At 38.6% G+C, this 19,733-nt stretch overlaps 1 protein-coding gene and 1 long non-coding RNA gene across 19 annotated transcripts in view; one reads left to right on the forward strand and one right to left on the reverse strand.

Moving 5' to 3' along the window:
* The window catches only part of SON (SON DNA and RNA binding protein), a 58,337-nt gene extending 41,144 nt beyond the window's left edge, over nucleotides 1-17,193 (forward strand). For 15 of the 18 annotated variants that reach the window (XR_010599979.1, XM_065589770.1, XM_065589776.1 and 12 more), the window contains 5 exons: nucleotides 697-813; nucleotides 9,789-9,936; nucleotides 13,690-13,758; nucleotides 13,862-13,977; nucleotides 16,125-17,193. Coding sequence is in view for 16 of the 18 variants with exons in the window: in XM_065589770.1 (XP_065445842.1) it covers nucleotides 697-813; nucleotides 9,789-9,936; nucleotides 13,690-13,758; nucleotides 13,862-13,977; nucleotides 16,125-16,283 (609 nt within the window). In the remaining 2 variants the exon portion in view is untranslated. Of the gene's footprint in view, nucleotides 1-696; nucleotides 814-2,080; nucleotides 2,277-3,823; nucleotides 3,960-8,956; nucleotides 9,037-9,788; nucleotides 9,937-13,689; nucleotides 13,759-13,861; nucleotides 13,978-16,124 lie in introns of those variants that run through there. The other 3 variants (XR_010599974.1, XM_065589767.1, XM_065589760.1) reach the window with 3 other exon arrangements.
* On the reverse strand, nucleotides 12,161-12,551 carry LOC135982576 (uncharacterized). The gene is made up of 2 exons (XR_010599992.1): nucleotides 12,413-12,551; nucleotides 12,161-12,292 (listed from the first exon to the last, which is right to left on the reverse strand). It is a non-coding gene; the product is annotated as an uncharacterized LOC135982576 (long non-coding RNA).
* Nucleotides 17,194-19,733: the final 2,540 nt, after the last annotated feature.

Raw genomic sequence — 19,733 nt, forward strand, 5'->3', positions numbered from 1 at the left:
ATTTGAAAATTTTAGTTTAAATTTTTACCACAGAGTATTTATTGTTGGCGGTACATAAGCTGGAAGGTAAACCAACTTGATTTTCAGATTGCAGGGCTGGAAGTTAACAGGTGATGATAATTTTATTTGTAAATACATGCCCAAAACAATTGTGATGAGCACAGTATAAAAAACTAGGCAGAGTTCAAGTGGGAGTCCTTGAGAGAATGCTATTTTAAAAAATCATCTTTCATAGTAAAACAGTACTTTAAATATACCATAGCCTAGGATATATAAGGCATACCATGGTTTACCTGGTGATTTTTCTGCTTCACATGTCTGATTAAGGAATTGACCAGAAATAGTTTTTCCTAGTCCCGGAAAAGATTATAATTATGGGGAAAAGGGGTTGGGGGAGACAGTAATCATTTTTGTACTTGTCTCCAGAACAAATACTTTACAGAAGTGATGAAAGGAGTTGTAGTAAGGTGGTAAAGAATAGGGAGATGACTTGTTCATGGCCACTCTATGGTTTAAATGTTTTAAAGTAAAAATAGTTATAAATTATAACCATCTAGTAACTTCCTTTTTTTTTTAAGGGGGGGGGGGGGGGGGAAGGTAAATGTTCCATTTCATAACACAAATTGCATGGATCTTTACATTTATGGAGAGAAGTTGCAGATTTTTATTTTGTTTTTATGCTGATTTATCTTGTAGATTGATGCTTGGGCGCAGTCAAACTCTCTGCCGGGCCAATTCACAGGAAGTACTGGAGCACAGATTTTGTCCTCAGATGAGTTGTCCAACAGTGGTCCCCAAGCATGGATTAGAAAGGTAGATGATATGCAGACAGATATGTCCAAATATCAAATGATAAATAACATTGAAATTATTGGAAGATATGAAAAATGGCACACTAAAGTTGTTAACAGTCTACTACAATGTACTTGGAAAATATACTATATCCTTAACTGAATTAATTTACTATATGCGTTCAATCTAGGCATAATAACAATGCATATCTATCTAGCTATGCATTAAGGTGTTCATCTGAACAGGTTTTCTGATGCCTAGAGAGCTTGATAGGTGCATTATGGAAATTTTAAAAAAGTGTGGCTGGTATTTGAAATAGATTGGTTCACACATTCTATTACTGTTGATGGGCTGAATTGACATCCATAATCTTGGGTATTGTTGCAGTGGTAGGTCCTCAATTAAGCTAATCCGTTTGGAATGTATTGTTCAGGGCCTGATCCTGATGTAATTGAATTCAGTGGTGTTTTGGCATTGACTTCAATGGGAACAGGATCAGCACCTCTGTCCCAAGATGAATTGTTCTGTTTGGATTAGTTCCATCCATTTGCTTTCTTGCCTCTGTTTGCATTATATAACACCATTTCTGCAAGCCAAATATTTTGAAATATTAAAATAGGGGTTGCAACTGGTTTATTGATCTAGTATCAAGCATCTAGATACTTGTTAATAAGAGAAATAACAGCCTATCATCTGAGCAAAATGTGTCATACAATTATATGTTTTTGTAAATTTGTTAATATTTTATATTTCGTCTTTGAAAATCAATGTTGAATGAGTTCTGTTTCAGTGAATAAAACTGGGGAATCTATGAGATTTCCATTTTTACAGGCAAATAATCATGAGTAACAGCACTCACTCTGGCAAAGGTTGCAGCAGCTGAGTTTGTTACAAGACTGATTTTGCTCATTCTTCTACAGTCTACAAAAAAGTAATAGGTTTCTCAAAAGTAGTAAATTAGGTTTGAAGCTTAGGCAGAAATTTGACATGAACTGAACAAGAGGTTCTTGAATCATGACACTCTAAAAATAGAAAGTGTTCACTAAATTTCAAAACTCTAACCTCCTCTCAACCCTCCTCCCCCCATGCTTTGAATTAAGACAATAGAAAGGAAAGAGATACTTGTTAGATGGAAAATTTTCTGGGATCTTGATGAGATCTAGGGCTGAGGAGCAACATTTACTTCATGAAAGTCTTAATTTAAAAAGTTATTTTGAATCCGTAACGTTGCTTCAGAATATCAGCTCCAGTGATTAAAAAAATAGAGTCTCTACCTTTTTCCTGGCAGAGAGAGACTTCAAAATGAAAACCACTCAGCAGAGAGGCTTATCAGTGAGGAGAAAAGGAGAACTTTTCCGGTAAAAGGCTTGTGAAAGAGGCCAGTAAACCTTCCTAAGGCTCTCTGGGGTTCTCTCTTCCTGCATACCTCAGGAGATTCCCAAAACAAGGCAGGAGAATGACCCTTTGATCTCCTCTTTCCCAAACCCCCCCCCCCCCCCCCGCCCCGTTTTCATCCATCTCTCCTTCTTTGACATTCTTTGATGGTCTTCTGTGACTTGCAGTTGCAGGACTGTCCTTTAACAAAATACATGGAGTGGAGAAGGCAGGTGTGTTTTCCCTCTGCCTTTTTCTCCTGCACTACCGAGCTGCTTCTGAGCATGTCATCCCTCTCAAAAGATATTCATGTCTCTGTGGGGAGAAACGTGTAGAGAACTGACCTCTGACTTGAGAACGCGGGTGTTACCAGAAACAGAAAGCTCCAGATGGGGATGATGTGGTCAGCAGCGAATGTAGGAGGAGTAGGCAGGGAGAAGCACTAGCACCTCTATGCTTTCTCTAACCAATAGACATCCTGTGGTTTGCAGCAGCAGAACTCTTCTCTGGCAGACCATAGGAGAATCCATTGGGTGGAGAAGTCAGGGAGGTACTCGTGCTTCCCCCACACTTTCTTCTACATAGTTGAGCTGTTTCTCAGATTGACCTCTTTGCTTCTTTCAGCTTCCCCATTCCACCAAAATTCTGGGGTTAACAGGTGACCACAATCACAAACCCAATCTAAAGGGCTTTAGGGGCCCATACAAGTCTCTTAAAGCTTGCAGGAATTGTGGGACTATTGACAAGTCTCACAAAGCTTACTTAGAGGGTTGATGAACTTTACAAGGTGGACCTCAGCTCTGTGGATGAGATGGGAAAATCTCACACAAAAGGCAAAGCAGGCACACAGTGTTTCGAGTGCATATTATCTTTCAGGAATGGTAGTTTTAAAAAAATGAACGAACTAGTAAATGCAGAGTTCAGGTTGCATTTCTCAGGCAAGGCACCTGAACTACCTTAATTCTGCTCTTGTAGTGATGCCCTGAGAAATTAAACTCATACTCCGTTATCCATCATACCAAAATGTTAAATTTCTGTTGGTAACCACAAAAAGTAGAATGTCTTATTCATAGCTATGTAGTGGTACTGCTGCTTTATGGCTGTCCTTACAGTCATACACAGCAGGCACAAAGAAATGTTAGACATTTCTGTTACAAATAGCATACTGAAAGCAATCATGCCTGTCTTTACTAAGGGCCCTGCCCTGCAAGGAGCTGGAGGCATGCAGCACTTTGCAGAATCAAAAGTGTCAGTAGAGACAGAGTTAGTGTGTCTCCATATGCAGACATCGCACTTAGTATGACAGGTATGTATGAAACAGATTATAAAACCAATGTGTGGTGTACATTTTTGATCCTCTAAATGCAAAGATGATAATAGGCATATCTATGAGGCGAGCTAAGTTAGTTGGGGTTGCTTGTTTGAGAAATGCAATCTTAACTGCATTTCCTGGGTTTCTAAGATTTGGGTTTCCAAAAATTTAATTAGTATTTTTGGAAGGTAATATGTAGTGAAACCGCTATGTACCTGCAACTTTAACTTCACCTTAATAAAATTTTGTGTGGCATGTAAGTTTATTTACTTAAAATGGTTAATATGGCAGATTGAATAACTGTGGCATTCCAACTAGCAGTGTTTTTATTTTCTTTCGTTTTAGTAATGTGACTGATTCATAATGTTTGGACATTGGGTTGTTGAACAATATTCCCAAAAGAACAACATTCTGTAGGTTTCATTTTATCCCATTGATACAATTGTGACCAATATTATTTTTTCTGAAAAGTGGTTTTCTGTTTATCATCAATGATGTAATCAGTTCACAAATGTGGAAATTATTAACCTATTACATATAGTATGTATAGGATAAATTCTCTCTGGAGGCTGATCACTTGAAACAAAAGAAAACAAAACAAAGCAGAATGTTGCTGTACAAAATATCATTTGAGGGGAAGTAGGTAAAATATTTTCGTCAAGCAAGTTCTTTTGAGGCTTACTCTTGTTTAGACTTTCCCAACACCACCAGTTGCTTCTAGATCAATAAACTCTACCACGTTTATTATACAACAAATACATTTTTTCCAAAACTAGGTGGTTTTTTGGTTTGTGTTTTGTTAACTGGGTTCTTTTTTTTATAACACATTGCACAGTGTAATGTTTTTTTTGTTGATTTGTGCTATTGCTGTAAAACAAGGCATTTTCAGGGCTGTTATAAAGCTATATTTAGGGCTAGACATTTTGAAGAGGTAAAATCCTGTCTTCCACATTCCCTTGTGCTCACCACAAGTGAGTATGACTCCCTTCGCCAGTAGATGGAGTCAAGAAAAAACAAAACTCTTGTGATATCACTTCCTCTTGAATGGAGAGTTGTCTGGCCGTCTCTGATCTTACAAGAAGTGGAGGCAGCCTTTCAAGTTATCACGTGCTCATCACCTTCAGGCTTGTCTGCTACAGTGTGCTATGCTTGGGGATGAAAGTAAAGGTCAGGTGGTTTAACAAGACACTCTGATGTGGCTTATGCTCCGTGGACTCCCTGTCCAGTACTGAATCCATTTCAAGTCCCTGGATTTAATTTTCAAAGGCCTCCGAATGGACTGGCTCTGAGGCTTCTGAGACTTCCTTTCTCTCTGGCCCAGCACAAGAGCTATGATCAGCAGAAATCCTGGAGGTGACAGTGCTCAGAGCTTTTAGGAGGAAGGGGATAAGGTTTCCTTTGTGATGGGCTCTTTACAATGGAGTTTTCTTTCAACATAAATCACTGTAATCAGTACCTTCCCAGTGGAATGGAAAACCCGTATCTTTGCAGAAGTCTTCCCAGGATAACAGCTCTAAGGGATGATGCAGCATCACTTCCAGAAGATACACAATCAAAAATATTCTAAAGCTTTATATTCTGTACAATCTAAAATCAAAACAAAAAGCCCACCAACAAAACTAAGCACTCAGTAATGGCATTGTACAAACAGGGGTGGCGAATAGTCTTTCAAACTAATAGGTGCTTTTCAGAATTTTGTTGGTACCTCTTTGGATGAATGTGAACATAGAGGCCTTTTACTCCAGAGTCCAGGATTCATTGGCCCTGTGAGCGGGTGTTAACTCTCACTTGTAGGAGTTTGACCTGCTGTGTATCTTCCCTATACGTCTCACCATAGTCAGTCCTTCAGAAGATAGCCAAATTCAGGGAGAAGATCATCCTGGTGTTTCTGGATTGGCTGGAATTCCTGGACTGGCTCAGGAGGTGGTAGCACTGTAGCTGGCTGGATCTCTTCTGTGATTACCCACTGTCTCTCACTGTGGGTACAGTTCAGCATGGAGAATCCCTTGTTCTTGAGTTGGACCTGCATGAAGAGGGATTTATCTGAACCGCTTGATAAGTGTTCAAAAGCAGATTAGGGCATATTTCAAGCTTGATGCAAGGTCAGAAGATTTAAGTCCAGTTACTAGTGAAATTTTTTTCTGTTTTTGAAAGGCCTGGAATATTGGCTTTCGGGGTCCATGCCACTGTAATACTAAGAGGCAAAGTTAGAGCATTCTTCTATGACGCACTTTTGAAGGTAATGTTTTTTAGGACAGCTGACCAGCTAAAATTGAGATTTTTTTTTCCCCCCCTCTGTCCCCATAAGATCTGTATTTAGTGCCAAACGCCCTCTCACATGCACCATTAAAGAGGGGTGAACATTTCTTTTCAGTTTGCTTTTTTGTTAGGAGAGAATGAGTTCTGTAAGTCCTTTTGGCAGTATTCCCTGCATTAATTTTTCATCAGGACAAGGTATAATTAAGTTTGCTCTCAATTTCCTTCCAAGTTGTTTTTTTCCATTCACAAGGCTGTTCCTTCTCCTTATTCTGACTGGCCCCATGAAACACTCGCTGTGAAGAGGGCTTTGTGTATCTTAGATATAAAGTCAGATCACTTGTGGTGGTGGTGGTGTTTTTGAGAGTCCCAACCATAAAAGGCTTAGCAATCTGCAAGCTTCAGTGTCTTGTGTGAGAGGAACCATTGACCAGGATAAAGCAGCTCTGTTTTCTGTGAAGACATATTCCTTCAACATCATGTCTACCTCACTGACAGAAGAGGATGGGGTTCTTCCCCTCCAGAACTGTGTAGAAAGCAGCCAGTTAAGCATATTTATACGCCATCTCAAATCATTCTGGACTTGATGTTTTAGGCTTTGCTGCTGCCAGCTTTGGTAGCCAGGTCCTGCTCACTGTAGTCCCTTACTTTACTTTTTGTAAGGTACTCACCTTTTCTCTTGTTATTGACGTTCCCACTTATCTGGGCTTTGTTGGCATACCATAAAGCTGTAAAATTGTAATTTTTTACCTGTTAGTTTGGTTTTTAAGCCCTCCTGTGCCATCCCAGGTATCCCACGCTTGTTCTTATTTTGTTGTTGGAGTTGAAACTGTTCTGAAGTTATTTTCCTATTGTAGTTTTAAGCATTAAGCATTCTAAATTATTTGAGCAGGATCTGCCAGCCAGCCTCCTTTATAGGAGAAGTGGTGTCACAAGAGCATTGCTCTTTGTTCGTCCTCATCTGCTGGTAGGAGATGTACCCACTTGTCTGGTCTGGCATAGGAGGGCTTGGAGATTAACAGGTGAGAAGTTGCCATTAAACTGTCATCTTGATGAGCAGTTTCTCTTGTAATACAATTTGTGAATAGAGATTGGGTAAATGGGAAATATTTTTTTAATCTGTTATGAAACTCATTTGACAATGATAATGAAAAGAATTAGGAACATAGGATTTACTGTACCTGATGATCCTATTGGACTGTCTAGTCTGGTATTCTGCCTGCCTAATTTAAAATAAAAAGGAATTTGAATCTTTCACATGTCCTGCATCACTTGATTTTTTTTTTTTTTTTTAAACACTTTCAAAGTTCATTACAAATATGGAGCTCTTACAAATACCTCCGTGAGATAACAGGGTGGGTGAGTTAGTATTATCTCTATTTGGAGAGAAGGAAACTGAGACAAAGAGTTGAAGTGTCTTTTCCAACATCACACTGCAAATCGGTGGCAGAGTGGACTTGGAACTTGGTCATTTCAAGTACTTTGTTCAGTTTTCTAGACCATGCTGTTTCCTTTTAGTTCCATTAATTATCTAATTAAAAAAATTAACATTTTATAAATGTCCTTTTTCACATTTGCTTTAAAGTGCAGTTTCACTCTGAATGTAACTGTATAAATGGCATTGTATGGCTTCATGTTTTTCTTTCATGATTTATATTTCAGTTCTCCTCTATTTATAAGTAAAAAGTTTTGTTTTGTTTTTCCTCTGACCTGCAATACTTGTTCTCTTTAATTGGAATGTGAGACAAGCTGAGCTCTTTATTTCTGGTAGTGATGTGTGAGAAACAAACTTTCTGCAGCCGGCAAAGGGGTTGTGCAGGTGTAACTGTTTGCAGTGTAGTAAATGGCTTTGTTAATGAAGCACAAGAAGGAATAGAATCCAGCTCTCATTCTTAACTGTGTTTGCTCTGTTGTGCTAACAAGAGTGAAAAGCAGTAGAAACATGGTCTGCCACTAAAATCAGCAGATATCAATACAAGATATGAATGCACAAGAAGCAGATCTGAGTAAGACAATGCCATGTTTACAGTAATTTTGAAGTACAATTGCACATTAAAAGTTTAGAGAAAGTTAGATTTTTTTTTCTAGGTTTAGGATTTGTTTAGGCTTTGATATTTTCTGTCTAAAATTAATGCCTTCATTTTAAGCCACGAGATGGGTATATTTTGAGTCTTTTTTTCCAAAATTAATTTGGAATTGTAATGGGAAAGCTCTATAACATGAAAGTGACCTCATCAAGAACTTGCTCCTACTCTGGTTTGTGAACTGAATACACGTTGGTGATAATGAAACAGATGTTGATGTTGAAAATTCTATCATTGCAAAGCAGGTACAAAAGAGGAATCGGAACCCTGGGTGACATTGACTGGGGTTTGTATCATACTCTGCATGGTTGACCTTTTCTTATGAGAGGTTCCTGGAAAAGACAGGGGAGGATGAAACCGGAAGTAAGTAAAAGCCATTCTAGGTGTATAGAGTGAGGCAGTTGGTATCGAACATCAGCTAACTTGTCTCTGCATACACGTAAACTGCATGGCCTGCACCGATCGAAAGTTGACTGGAGAGGTAAACTTAGCCTCTGTCTACCCTTCCTTCCATCAGAGCACCTTGTTGTTAAACTCAGCATTCAGTTGCATGGTTTCTAGGGATTTGTTTTGTTACTTATATAGGTAAATATTTGGAAAACTATTCCTATTATACATGTTCAGGAATTTTTATGATTTAACTTCTTAACAACAGGAAATGTGGGGGGTTATGATGCATATGTCCTTGGTATGTGCCATAATTGCCTGTGTTGAGAGGCTAATAGTTTTTATTAAGGATATATATATTCTAAGTCTCCTGGAAAAAGGAAAACTTCTAATTCTGCTTATATTTGAAACCAAGGAAATATCTGTCTTCGTCTCTTCAAATCTGGGAAATATTTAGTACGTCAAACACAGTAAAAAAAATAAAATAAAGAAAAAAGTGTTCCGTGAACTTACCACTGTTTTGAAACATAGGTAAATGCTACAAAAATACTAGGTGTTGTATCTATTACCTACTGTGTGAGAATAACTGCGTTATCAATACCAATGTGTAAACTTGTATATTAAGTCAAGCAATTTGCTGCTGTGATGGAAATGACTGACTTACTTGGGTCAGCGGGTGGGGCAGAAGAGAGATGATAGTTCACAGAATAACCTGTGAACTTTCACCCCTCTATATGGAAACTTGTTTCAGGGTCAAATCCTTGTAGCTGCCTTCTTGCCACGGTCAATGCCAGCCCTACTATTCACAACACTGCGGCCATCGAGGCCTAGGTACGTAAACATTTAAGGAGTTTTTAAAGTTCTTTACAAGAAAACAGATTTTTAAAAATTCTATTTGATAAGCTTACGACACTTAACAACTAATATGTAATGATGATTTGAGACAATGATATTACAACTACTGCTGCTGAACTGTGTGGCTAAGTACCTTATTTTTGTTCATTTGTTTTTAAAGAAACGCCTGTAACTGTTCTATGTGGATTTTCAGAGTAAAATGTGTGTCTGCAACTGCTGCGTAATAAAGCGGGGAAGCATTATTCATATTTAAAATATGCCTAAACAGTATTTGAATGTCATTACTATATTTGCTTGTATTTTGTTCAATAACTAGGTACACTTGGCACAAATGTTGCTAGTTAAACAATTAACACTGCCTCCTTTCACAAGATAAGAAGAGATACATTGGAACCAAAGTAATGTGTTTAAAAATAAACGTTGGTTATCATTTTATTACGTACACGTTTGAAACAGGTCAATGTTTAAAATTGCCATTTTTGACTTAAAGGATCTCATTAAAATTTTCTTAAACTGTTTCTAGTTTGATATTTTGAACAAATTATGTGTCTAACTTGTATATTGTGAACTCTGGTTTCTACAAGCCATGTAAATGTATGTAAAGCTAAGGTGTATTCACTTGAATTGATCAATGAAAGGTTGTTAGAAACATTTTGGAAGCTCCCAGTTATTTTTTTTAAATCAAGTGCTAACTTTAGGACTTGTTTTACTTTTCTTTCTTTGGATAGGATCAGTTCTTAAGAGCAGCCCCTGTAACTGGAGGAATGGGAGCCCAACTGATGAGAAAAATGGGCTGGAGAGAAGGAGAGGGATTAGGAAAAAACAGAGAAGGAACTGTGGAGCCTATCCTAGTGGATTTTAAGACAGATCGAAAAGGTAAACTCTTTCTTTGATCCTTTTAAAACCTTATAAAACTGATAATGGTTTTCTGTCTATTATAGCAAAGAATAGAACAATCTTAGTATATGGCAATTATTTTCACTGTAATATGTATATTACTATAAAAATATTACAATAAAAATAGTCGTATTGATACTGACCCCTTACGCCCTAGTCTACATACATTTAGGCATGAGCCTTTAAAGCCATACATACTTTTCTATAAGTCTATGGGGCTCCTCTTCCATTTAAAGTTAGACACATGCATAAGCATGTCTGCAGGATCAGAACCCTACTGTGGCTTAAATGAGCTGCCCAGATTACACAATTGGGTATTGTGCATATATATGCAAACTCCGCAGCATTTTTATTTTACAATGCATGCTGAGGTATGCTGTGATTCAGAAAGAAAGTTTTTAAGCTCTTAAAGTTAAAATTTTTAAATGTGCTGCAAAATTCCAATTGACTTCACCTATATTGTTTCATAATGTGCACTGGTAAACCAGATTAACATTGGCTTGTAGTTTAAGTAGAAAACCAAATATTTACCAGTTGTTCCTTAACCTTTTTGAGCTTTACATTACGTAGATCACATTTAAGCTTACAGACATTTAAAGCAGAGTTTTCATTCAATCATAGTTTCAATCAGAAAAGAAACAAAGGACATAAACTTAAACTCTATAGGCCTGATTTTCATAGGTGCTGGTAAGTCAGTGAAAACTGCAGATACTAAAAACCAGACCCTAGCTGTCCACATAGAGATTTCCCAATAGCGGAATGCTCTCAAAGTACCAATCATGCACTGAAAATAAGGTGTTATAGTCAAGATTGTAAAAATTGTCTGTGTGGAGTCAGGAAATGGAGACTGAGGAGTCTCACTCTTCCGTTTTACAAGTATAAGATTGTGATCCTGTCTAAAGTTTATAGTTCCTTTAGCAGTCTACACAATGGCTTTATAATTGAGCGATGAAACAGTCCAAAAATATAGTAAAGGAAGCCATGAAAACAAATGAGTTTTCATACAAAGTGGCTAAACCTGCTTTACAACTATTCATTTCTGTCAGACATCTTGCCAGATTGGAGCTAGAGTGAGAGAGAGAGAGCGAGTTTGGAGAAGAATTAGTTGACAGATGTTCCAGGAAGAAAACTTCTTGTTGAGCTGCAGCACAGCCTTTTCAGCAGCTCTGTCCTGTAAAGCTCTCATTGCTGATAACAGTTCCTTCAGTTTTATGTGGGTAATGTCACAGGTATCGGGGAAGAACTATATAGATCTATAAACTAAACTAAAATTCCTTCAAGGTCATTTCTCTTTTTCTGAGCAGCCTGCAGAATGGGTTATGTGACAGGCTCACAACCATGATTGGGAGTACTAACCTTATTGAGTGTCTGGGGACCTCTGTGGTATCTGATAACATTTCTTACATCTGTAGAGTTTGACATTCATCCCAATGATTATTTATATAATCCTGAAGACCTGTACCAGGACCAGTGCCTTGTTGTGCTAAGCGCTGTACAAACAAATAGGCAGATATGTTCACTGCCCCAAAGAACTTACTATTTAGTAAGATGGCCAGAGAGGTGGAGAAGAAGAGTACAGCATACAAGCAAAGTTATTAGTAAGACTGCTGGCATCCATCTGAGGAGAGCTCTGACCATGCATCTTCCCTTTCTTGGTATAGGTTCACCGACAAATATTGATATCCTTGCAGCGATCCCCGGGTTGTTTTAATTTAATCCTTTTTTTCCTGTTTTCAGTTTTATCAGATAGATGATCCTTTCCAACAGGCTCCCTAAAAAAATCAAACCCAGATTGATAGGGAGAAGTGCTGAAGTTTCGCTAAACCAACATAGGTGCCTAATGTTAAGATCATGTACACTATAAAGAGGCAACTTGGGTTGTTACAAATAGGTAGCTGAAGTGATTCTTGTACATGGGGTGGGCAATAAAGTGCATTGGAATATACTGATGCTGTTGTTTATAAAATGCCAAATCTATGCCAAGTGCTGTGCAAACCAGTATGAAGAAGGGTTGTGGACAGCCTTGACCAATGTGTGTGTACTGCTGAAAGCCAGACTGGAACCTTATCTAGAAGGGGTTAGTGTTCTGCCAAAAAATTTAAATGGACAAAGTAATTTTCTTTTTCCCTTCTTATAAAAGAAAACAATTTTTGAAATCTTGTGTAAAGTTACTAACAAATAGTGAGTATTTTGACTTCTGGGAACATACATCCAGGGACAGTCAATTAACTTTGTTCAGTAAAGCTATTTTGGGAAACAGCAGCAAGGTGTGAATCCAGATCTTGCCAGCCTTTCCCATGGCTCTGCACCAGACCCAGCTACTCTCAGGCATGGCCTGAACAGCTTCCAGGCCTGCAGCCACCAAGCTACTCTTTTGCTCTGTTGGCTGCCATTAAGCTGTGCGAGCTCCCTTCTCAGCAGCTGCAAGGTGTAAAAACACACTGCTTCAGTTAACAGTGGAAAGCAGAACATCTTCTTCCCATTAGTTGCTTCAGAGCCATACCTCTCAAGCTGCCAGATGTGAAACATAATGTGCTATAGGATTCCTCCCTTCATTGTAACCTCAGTTTTGTAATTATTTCTGATGTAAATAATTTTCAACAAGAAAAAGGAAGAAACGTTAGGTTGTTTGAATTTGGAGGTAATTTGGGGCCATAATCCCTTAAAATAAACTATGTTTGAAGTTCTGAGGGTGAAGGGTTGGTGGTAATGAGGGGGTGAGTTTAAAAAAAACAAAACCGAACAGCAGTGAAAAACAGCAGTATGTCCCCTTTACTTCCTTCATTCCCAGAAGCCAGGAGAGGAATCAAGTTTAGGTAAGAAACAAGAAAAATAAAAGGAAAGGATTGAAGGAAAAGAAGTTGAGTGATTGTCATTCAAACATTTTATTTTTACATGTATTTAAAAGTGTCACTCGAGAGGAAGTAAAGGCATTTTTGAAATTAATGAGGGTAAAATGTTTTATTAAAGGAAAATGGTGGGTCACTGCATGTATTTCCTTACGCTATAGGCAGATTGATTGTTTTATCTTACCCTTTAAAATCTTGGGATTGGAAGTTTGGAGTGGAGGACATGGCTTACGAGAGGATGTCTTGTACAAAGTAATTAACAGAATGAAAGTTTGATAGCTACTGCCTCAGAACTATACAGAATGTGTTTTTTTTTTTTTTTTTTTAAATCACCTACTTATTTTTTCCTTCCTCCTGAGAACAGACAATTGCAGCAGGTTAGGTTTTCCATGACTTTTCAACAAGCTTGAAGTACATGGGGCCGGGAGGGGAATGTTGAACACTGGGTGGCTTGCAGGAGCCCTGCATCTGTGAGTCTCTTGAGTTTTAGTTCAGCTCCTGCCATACATTTTTCCCAAAGGTGACATGAGCAGTGAAGTACTGAGCTCTCTGAGGGGGAAGAGTGCCTTCCTTAGTGTGCTTTGTACTTCCTGGTGACTGACAGACTAGTTACAGTCTCAATGGAACAATTAATGGAACAAGTTAAGAAGATTGGCATAGTGTGAAAAAATAGTAGTGTTGAAATGAAGGGAGAGATTAAAAGGCTTTTGAATGTGTGATTGTGCTACAGTTGGCGTCATCATAGATAGGCGTCATTAATGCATGCTGTTGGTTAATGGAATGAGAGAAACCCATGCTCCAATAGCAAGAGCTCAATGCAAAAATCAGGTTTATAGCGGTAGAAAGTAACACAAGATATAAACATGGTCCATATTTTGTTTAGGCCTTGTTGCAGTGGGAGAAAAGACACAAAAGAGATCGGGACACTTTAGTGTAATGAAGGATCTTTCAGGTAAGGCCTTTTTTTAACTCCTTTAAAATATCTAATTTAAGGTAACTTGTCTAGGAGTAACATTGGAATTAATATAGAAATAAAATATGTTGATATATTAAAGGTAAACATCCAGTTTCTGCATTGATGGAGATATGTAATAAAAGAAGATGGTCACCACCTGTATTCGTATTGGTGGATGATAGTGGGCCTGATCATCGCAAACATTTTATCTTCAAGGTAAGCTTGAATTCCCTTTTCTGACATGTCTAGTACTCGGTTAGAAATGATAAATCTAGTATTATTAATTTCATTTTTTTTGTGTTCCAGTAGTGCCCCCAATGTGCTGGGCACAGTCCAAACACACAGGAATACAAAGTCCTTATTCTAAAGAGCTTACAATTTAACCCCAGAACCTGCAAACACTTATGCACGTTTGTAACTCTGAAGAGGCTAAAAGCCATTCTTCCCACTGCCTATTTAAATGAGTTACCTGCCATAGTCCCATGAACAAGCTTTAGTGCAACGGCCCTTGTGAAGAAGTTGAGCAGGATTTAACCCTTTTTTATTCTTTAGTCAGTTTAGTCCAGCGTACTCTCTTTCCACGTGAATCTTGCATTAATGTTTGCCTCTGAAAATGACTACTCTTCTGCTAAAGAACTGACAGCGAGAAATAGATCACAAAAATGTATTAGTGACTTCTCTCCCTCGCTGGGAGAAAAATTCTCAAGCATTGTGGAAAAGATCACTGCAGTTTTACAGGAGTCCAGGCCATAACATCTTGTCCTATACTTAATTTCAAAGGTTTGCATATAGAAAGAATAAATACAGGCATACGCTTTTTCTGCCTTAATGGTAGTTTCTTACCAATTATTTTAATTTATCACGCTAAACCTGGGGAGTATTAGGTTCAGAAATGTAGGGCTAAAATAATGCCTATCTGGCTCCTAAAATGGTCTTGGAATAAATTAGTAGTTTTAACAAAACAAGAGTTCTCGCACTGCTCCATGAAGTTTGCTAAACACTGAGTCTATTATTGTTGTCCCCAAGGAGCAGATTCCAGAAAAGTGGGCCCACCACTGAGAATGCATTGCCATTAATCCCAGAGTTCAGTCACAAGAAGCAAAAGCAAACCAGCAGACCACAACTGCCTGGAGGGGATGTAGGGAGAAAGACAGTCTCTCAGCTACTATTAGGTCCCCACCTTAGTCTTATTTAATAGATCTTTATTAAATACATTAACTAGCAACCTAACTTGCTTTAGAGCAGGGACTGTTTGTACAGTGCCTAGTACAATTGCACCCCATTCATAGTTGTTCCTTAGGTACTACTGTAATAAACACGATTAATAATAATAGACATCATATACTCATCCCCTTTGAGGCAAGCAGTTCCTTTCTGTATCACATGAGGGAGCTTCTGAATCCTTTTCAAAGGTAGTCTCAAGTAGCGTTGGCTGATACGATGGTAAAAACACCAGAGCCCTGTGGGTGCAACAGCTTTCACTGGTGGAGCTGTAATAGTGCTAAATTACAACAGAAGTTTGCTATGTAGTCTCCCATTTGCTGTTGGAGATGCAGCCTGGTATAACAGGCTCTGCACAATGACTGGGGAGGAAGAGTTAGGTGGAGCAGGGTTTTTTAAAATACTTGGATCTTTGCATGTGGTGTAGTTGTTGCCATGTCAGTCCCAGGATATTAGAGAGAAGGTAGGTGAGATCATATTTTTTAGACCTGAAGACGACCTCTCACCAACAGAAGTTAGTCCAATAAAAAATATTAGTTGGCCCTTTGACATTTTCCTAATATGTTGTCTATCAATGTCTTGTATATTTAGATTATAAGCTCTTTTGGGCAGGAACTCTCTTATTTTGTGTTTGCAGTGAGGCTCTGAGCGTGAGTGGGGCCTTGGTGTTATTAGAATATAAATATGAATAACTTGCTACATCTGAATTATACCCATACCTAAAATGAGACAGAAAGGGAAGTGAAGACACAATTTCAAGATGCAAAGTGTGCTAGCATGAGAGAAAAATGTAGAGAATGAGGAAAACTTAATGAGTGTTTTTGTACTTTGAATAATAGTGAAGAGCTCACGAATTGATGTTTTTGAGGAATCTTAATTTCCTCATCCTCAGTGCAGCCCCATACTTTGTGCTTGCTTGTCTTTCAGCATTTAAATCCAATGGAGTTGTTCATAAATGTAATAGAGACTTGAGTGAGGACATGCATGCGTGTTGCAGGTGATGCTGGAGGTGGATTTTGCATACCTTTAATAGGAAGTTTGCATATCGCTCTTTCTGGCTCTTGTAAACAAACTTTTCCTGTACTAGTAACAAACAACTGGTTAAATCTCTTATTTTATTGTATATTTTTTCTCTTAAACAGGTGATGGTCAACGGGCATGAATACAGGCCTAGCTTTCCCAGCCTTAATAAGAAGCATGCTAAAGCCACAGCAGCAACTGCGGCTCTCCAAGCGATGGGACTTGTACCAAAGGAAAGCATGCCCAATGCCACCATCTTCAGGAGTGCCTCACACCGCTAGATATTGTTTTTTATATTGACATTATTTCAGATAATTTTATTCTGCACAAGAAAGGTATTTCCCCGTTTCATGTTGTAAATACATTGGTGATTCCCACATTGTAAAAACTGTACAGACACCTTCAGGATTTTCTTTTGTACCATCAAAAATGTATTTAAATCATACTTAGTTTTTGGTATGTTTATATTGTTTACATTAGTGATGTAATTATTTCTTAAATGACTAAATTCAACAGGCAGACTCTGGAGGGCATCAGTAATCTAAACCCTTGTTTTAAAACTCATGCAATTTCTCTTTGAACCTCATGCAAGTTTCTCTTCAATATGGAATGTTAACACTTTCATACTCTTTTGTACTATAATGCAGTTTTCCCTGGTCTTGGTAAAGCTACTGTTGTAGTACTTTTGCCTATAGCCAGTACAAGGCTGCACAGCTTATCATAGTCTAGAAAAAGGCTGGTATGTACTGCTGGACAGATACTGGGCCAGTAATGTTACCCCCTCCAAGAAGGTAGGTAAATTGTGGCACTGTTGTACAATGCTAACATTACCACTTCTGTCTTGTTTGGGGTTTAAGTCAATGGTGTACTGCAACTGGCCATATTGCTTACTTTTTAAAACTAAAAAGAATAGGCAAATGACCTGGTTTAAATGGGAGGGAAGAAAGTCCAGCGATGAAATTGATGAGAATTGCAGTGTAAAAGTGTCTCTCCCCTGCATGTCCTGGTAAGGAGATATGAAATTGTCTATTCCAATCTCAAATTAACACACTGCCTGATGTTGATTGTATGAATTTGTGGTTAATGTGAATTTTAAGCTATAACAAATCTACAACTGGATGGGGGGTAGAATGATGCTTCAATTGTTGTACCCAACTCAGTCAATAAAGCCGCACAAGTTCATAATCTTAATCATTGGTCAGTAAACAGTAATTAAGATCTGTGCCAAAGCAGTAATGTAGAGAGTATGTATCAGAGGGGGAGCAATAGTGAAATGTTTTCAGTTGTTTATAAAGTTACCAAGCTAATTTTTGGCCTCATGTTTTCTGTGCTTGTACTCCATCACAGGATGAGGGTTTTGTTTTGTTTTTTAAAATGATTCAAAGTTTTGGCAGTTTTTGATAACAAAAGTAGGTGGGAAAAATAGGCAGTCCTGTTTTTCTCACTTTTTAAAAATAGCTCTAACTCAGTGACAGTAGGGGGTTTGCAAATGTGCAGTGGGGGAAAATAGTTCTCCTGTTATACCTGGCTGAGTTATAAATCTTAGAAAATAGCCACTTGCACATGCCTAGTAGTTTATATGCTTAGTTATTTCTTAAAAAAAAAAAATTCTCCCTCAAAGCTTGTATCCTGTCAACTACACACAACTCCACAAGCTGTCCTTTGGCCTGAGGGGAAGGAGCTTTGCACTAGGAGCCAGAAGATTAATTCTAGTCCCATTTCTTCCATGGATTAATGTCAATTCTCTATCGTTTGCACCCTTTTTTATTGAGCAGTGTCCCATTTCATAGATAGTGATTGAAGGCCAGAGGTGTAGTATAGAGTCACTTTTGTTAAAGCTGGGAATAGAACCTAGCTATCGAATATGGCAGATGAGTTCCATCCATGCTTGCCTGTCAGCAAAATATATAAAATCTGTGTGCTTCGCTAGGCTATCTGTGAATTGGGACTATTCCTCCATAACCATCTGTACAAAGTGCATTGACAAATACTATAAAGCACCCTTTAAAAATAAAAAAGTAGCATGCAGGAGTCCCAACTCTGTCCCCAGCTCTATCAGTTCACACTCCAAGCCCAGAAGCCTTATATTCAGTACTCTACTGCCCTCTAAAAAATAGGGGCACAAAGGGTTGGATTTTTTAAAATTCTAGTTGAAAAATAAAAAACCCTGTGTTCAAAGACCATGTTGCAAAGTGAGGCACTCAAATACGAAATGCTTGAATTAAAGATGATGCACAGGTAAACTTAATTACTGAATCATCCTTTCCTACCAGGCCCCTGACCTCATTAAGGGAATGAAGCTGTTGATTATTGGACCTCTGCTTCATTTACTGCAGAAGTTGAAAGGGCTGGAGTGAAAGTAGACTGGAAGATTGTGGGAGGTAGCCACTAATGCGTGTTCATGTTTGTCTAGTTGTGCACTTGATGCTCATAAGGTATTGTTTTCAGGAGTGCTCAGCACTGTTCCAGCTGTGGATATACAGTACCTATGAAAAATCATGCTCTAGTTCAGGAAGACGAGCATCGGTTGGTTCCAAGATGATCTTCACAACAAGCAGCGCTAGAAATGGTTCAATGAAAACTTGTACTCCACTATAATGTGCAAAGGAACACTCCAATATAAGTGTATTCAAATTCACAAGCTATAATGCTATCCCTTTTGCCCAACACAGAAAGTGAACCTTTTCAGAAGAGCTAGTTTAGGTTAAATAGTTCCATACAAAAGACTTAAAGGAATAAGGTTACAGCAGGAAGTACTGCAGAAGTAAATACTAGAATTAAGGTAACCTGTGCAAGACTAGTTCCTGCTTAAAGGTGGAGAAAGCAATATAGATGACAGCAAGTCCTCTACAACCAGGGCAGACTTGACACTCCTGATTTCAAAGTTTAAAACTTCTGCTTGTTTTAACAACCCTTTTAGGTATTTATGCATAAAATGCCAAACAAGCATTATCACCTCTTTTAAAGTAATTCTCAACAAATTAAACTAGTGTAGTTGTTTTAAGGTCATACATAAAGGCTTGTGCCTGAAATGCATCCTATTTGTTTAACTCATTTTACCATCAAATTTGCTCATCTAAGTATCATAGTAAGTTAGGGAGGACACTTTATTAGAATTAAAGATTAGTGAGGGTGAGTGGAGTGGTAGACCACACCAGCCTAGATGGGTTGAGATAGCAATTACACAAAGCTAAAATCCAAGAGCTATAGTAACTTCTAATGGACTTTCCAACTTCCATGGGGCAGCCTCTTCAGTGTTCTACATGATCTATACCAGGGGTTGGCAACATTCGGCATGCGGTTCGCCAGGGTAAGCACCCTAGCGGGCCGGGCCAGTTTATTTACCTGCTAACGTGGCAGGTTCAGCCGATCACAGCCCCCACTGGCTGCGGTTCACCGTCCCGGGCCAAAGGGAGTGGCGGGAAGCCGGGGCCAGCACATCCATTGGCCCGGAATGGCGAACCACAGCAAGTGGGGGCTGCGAGCAGCCGAACCTGCCACGTCAGCAGATAAATAAACTGGCCTGGCCCGAGAGTGCTTACCCTGGCGAGTCGCGTGCCAAACGTTGCCGACCCGTGATCTATACTGTGTAGTAAAAAGCATTCTACAGCTCTCCAAGGATCTGTGTCAGTTTTTTAGAGTTACTTTCAGCTAAAGTTGGGACATTTGGGTTGTCGATTGGAGGACAATATCCACTATCTACATAAACCTAGAGCACTGATACTCAGATC

Source organism: Chrysemys picta, chromosome 1 (assembly GCF_011386835.1).
Source record: "Chrysemys picta bellii isolate R12L10 chromosome 1, ASM1138683v2, whole genome shotgun sequence".
NCBI lineage: Eukaryota > Metazoa > Chordata > Testudines > Emydidae > Chrysemys > Chrysemys picta.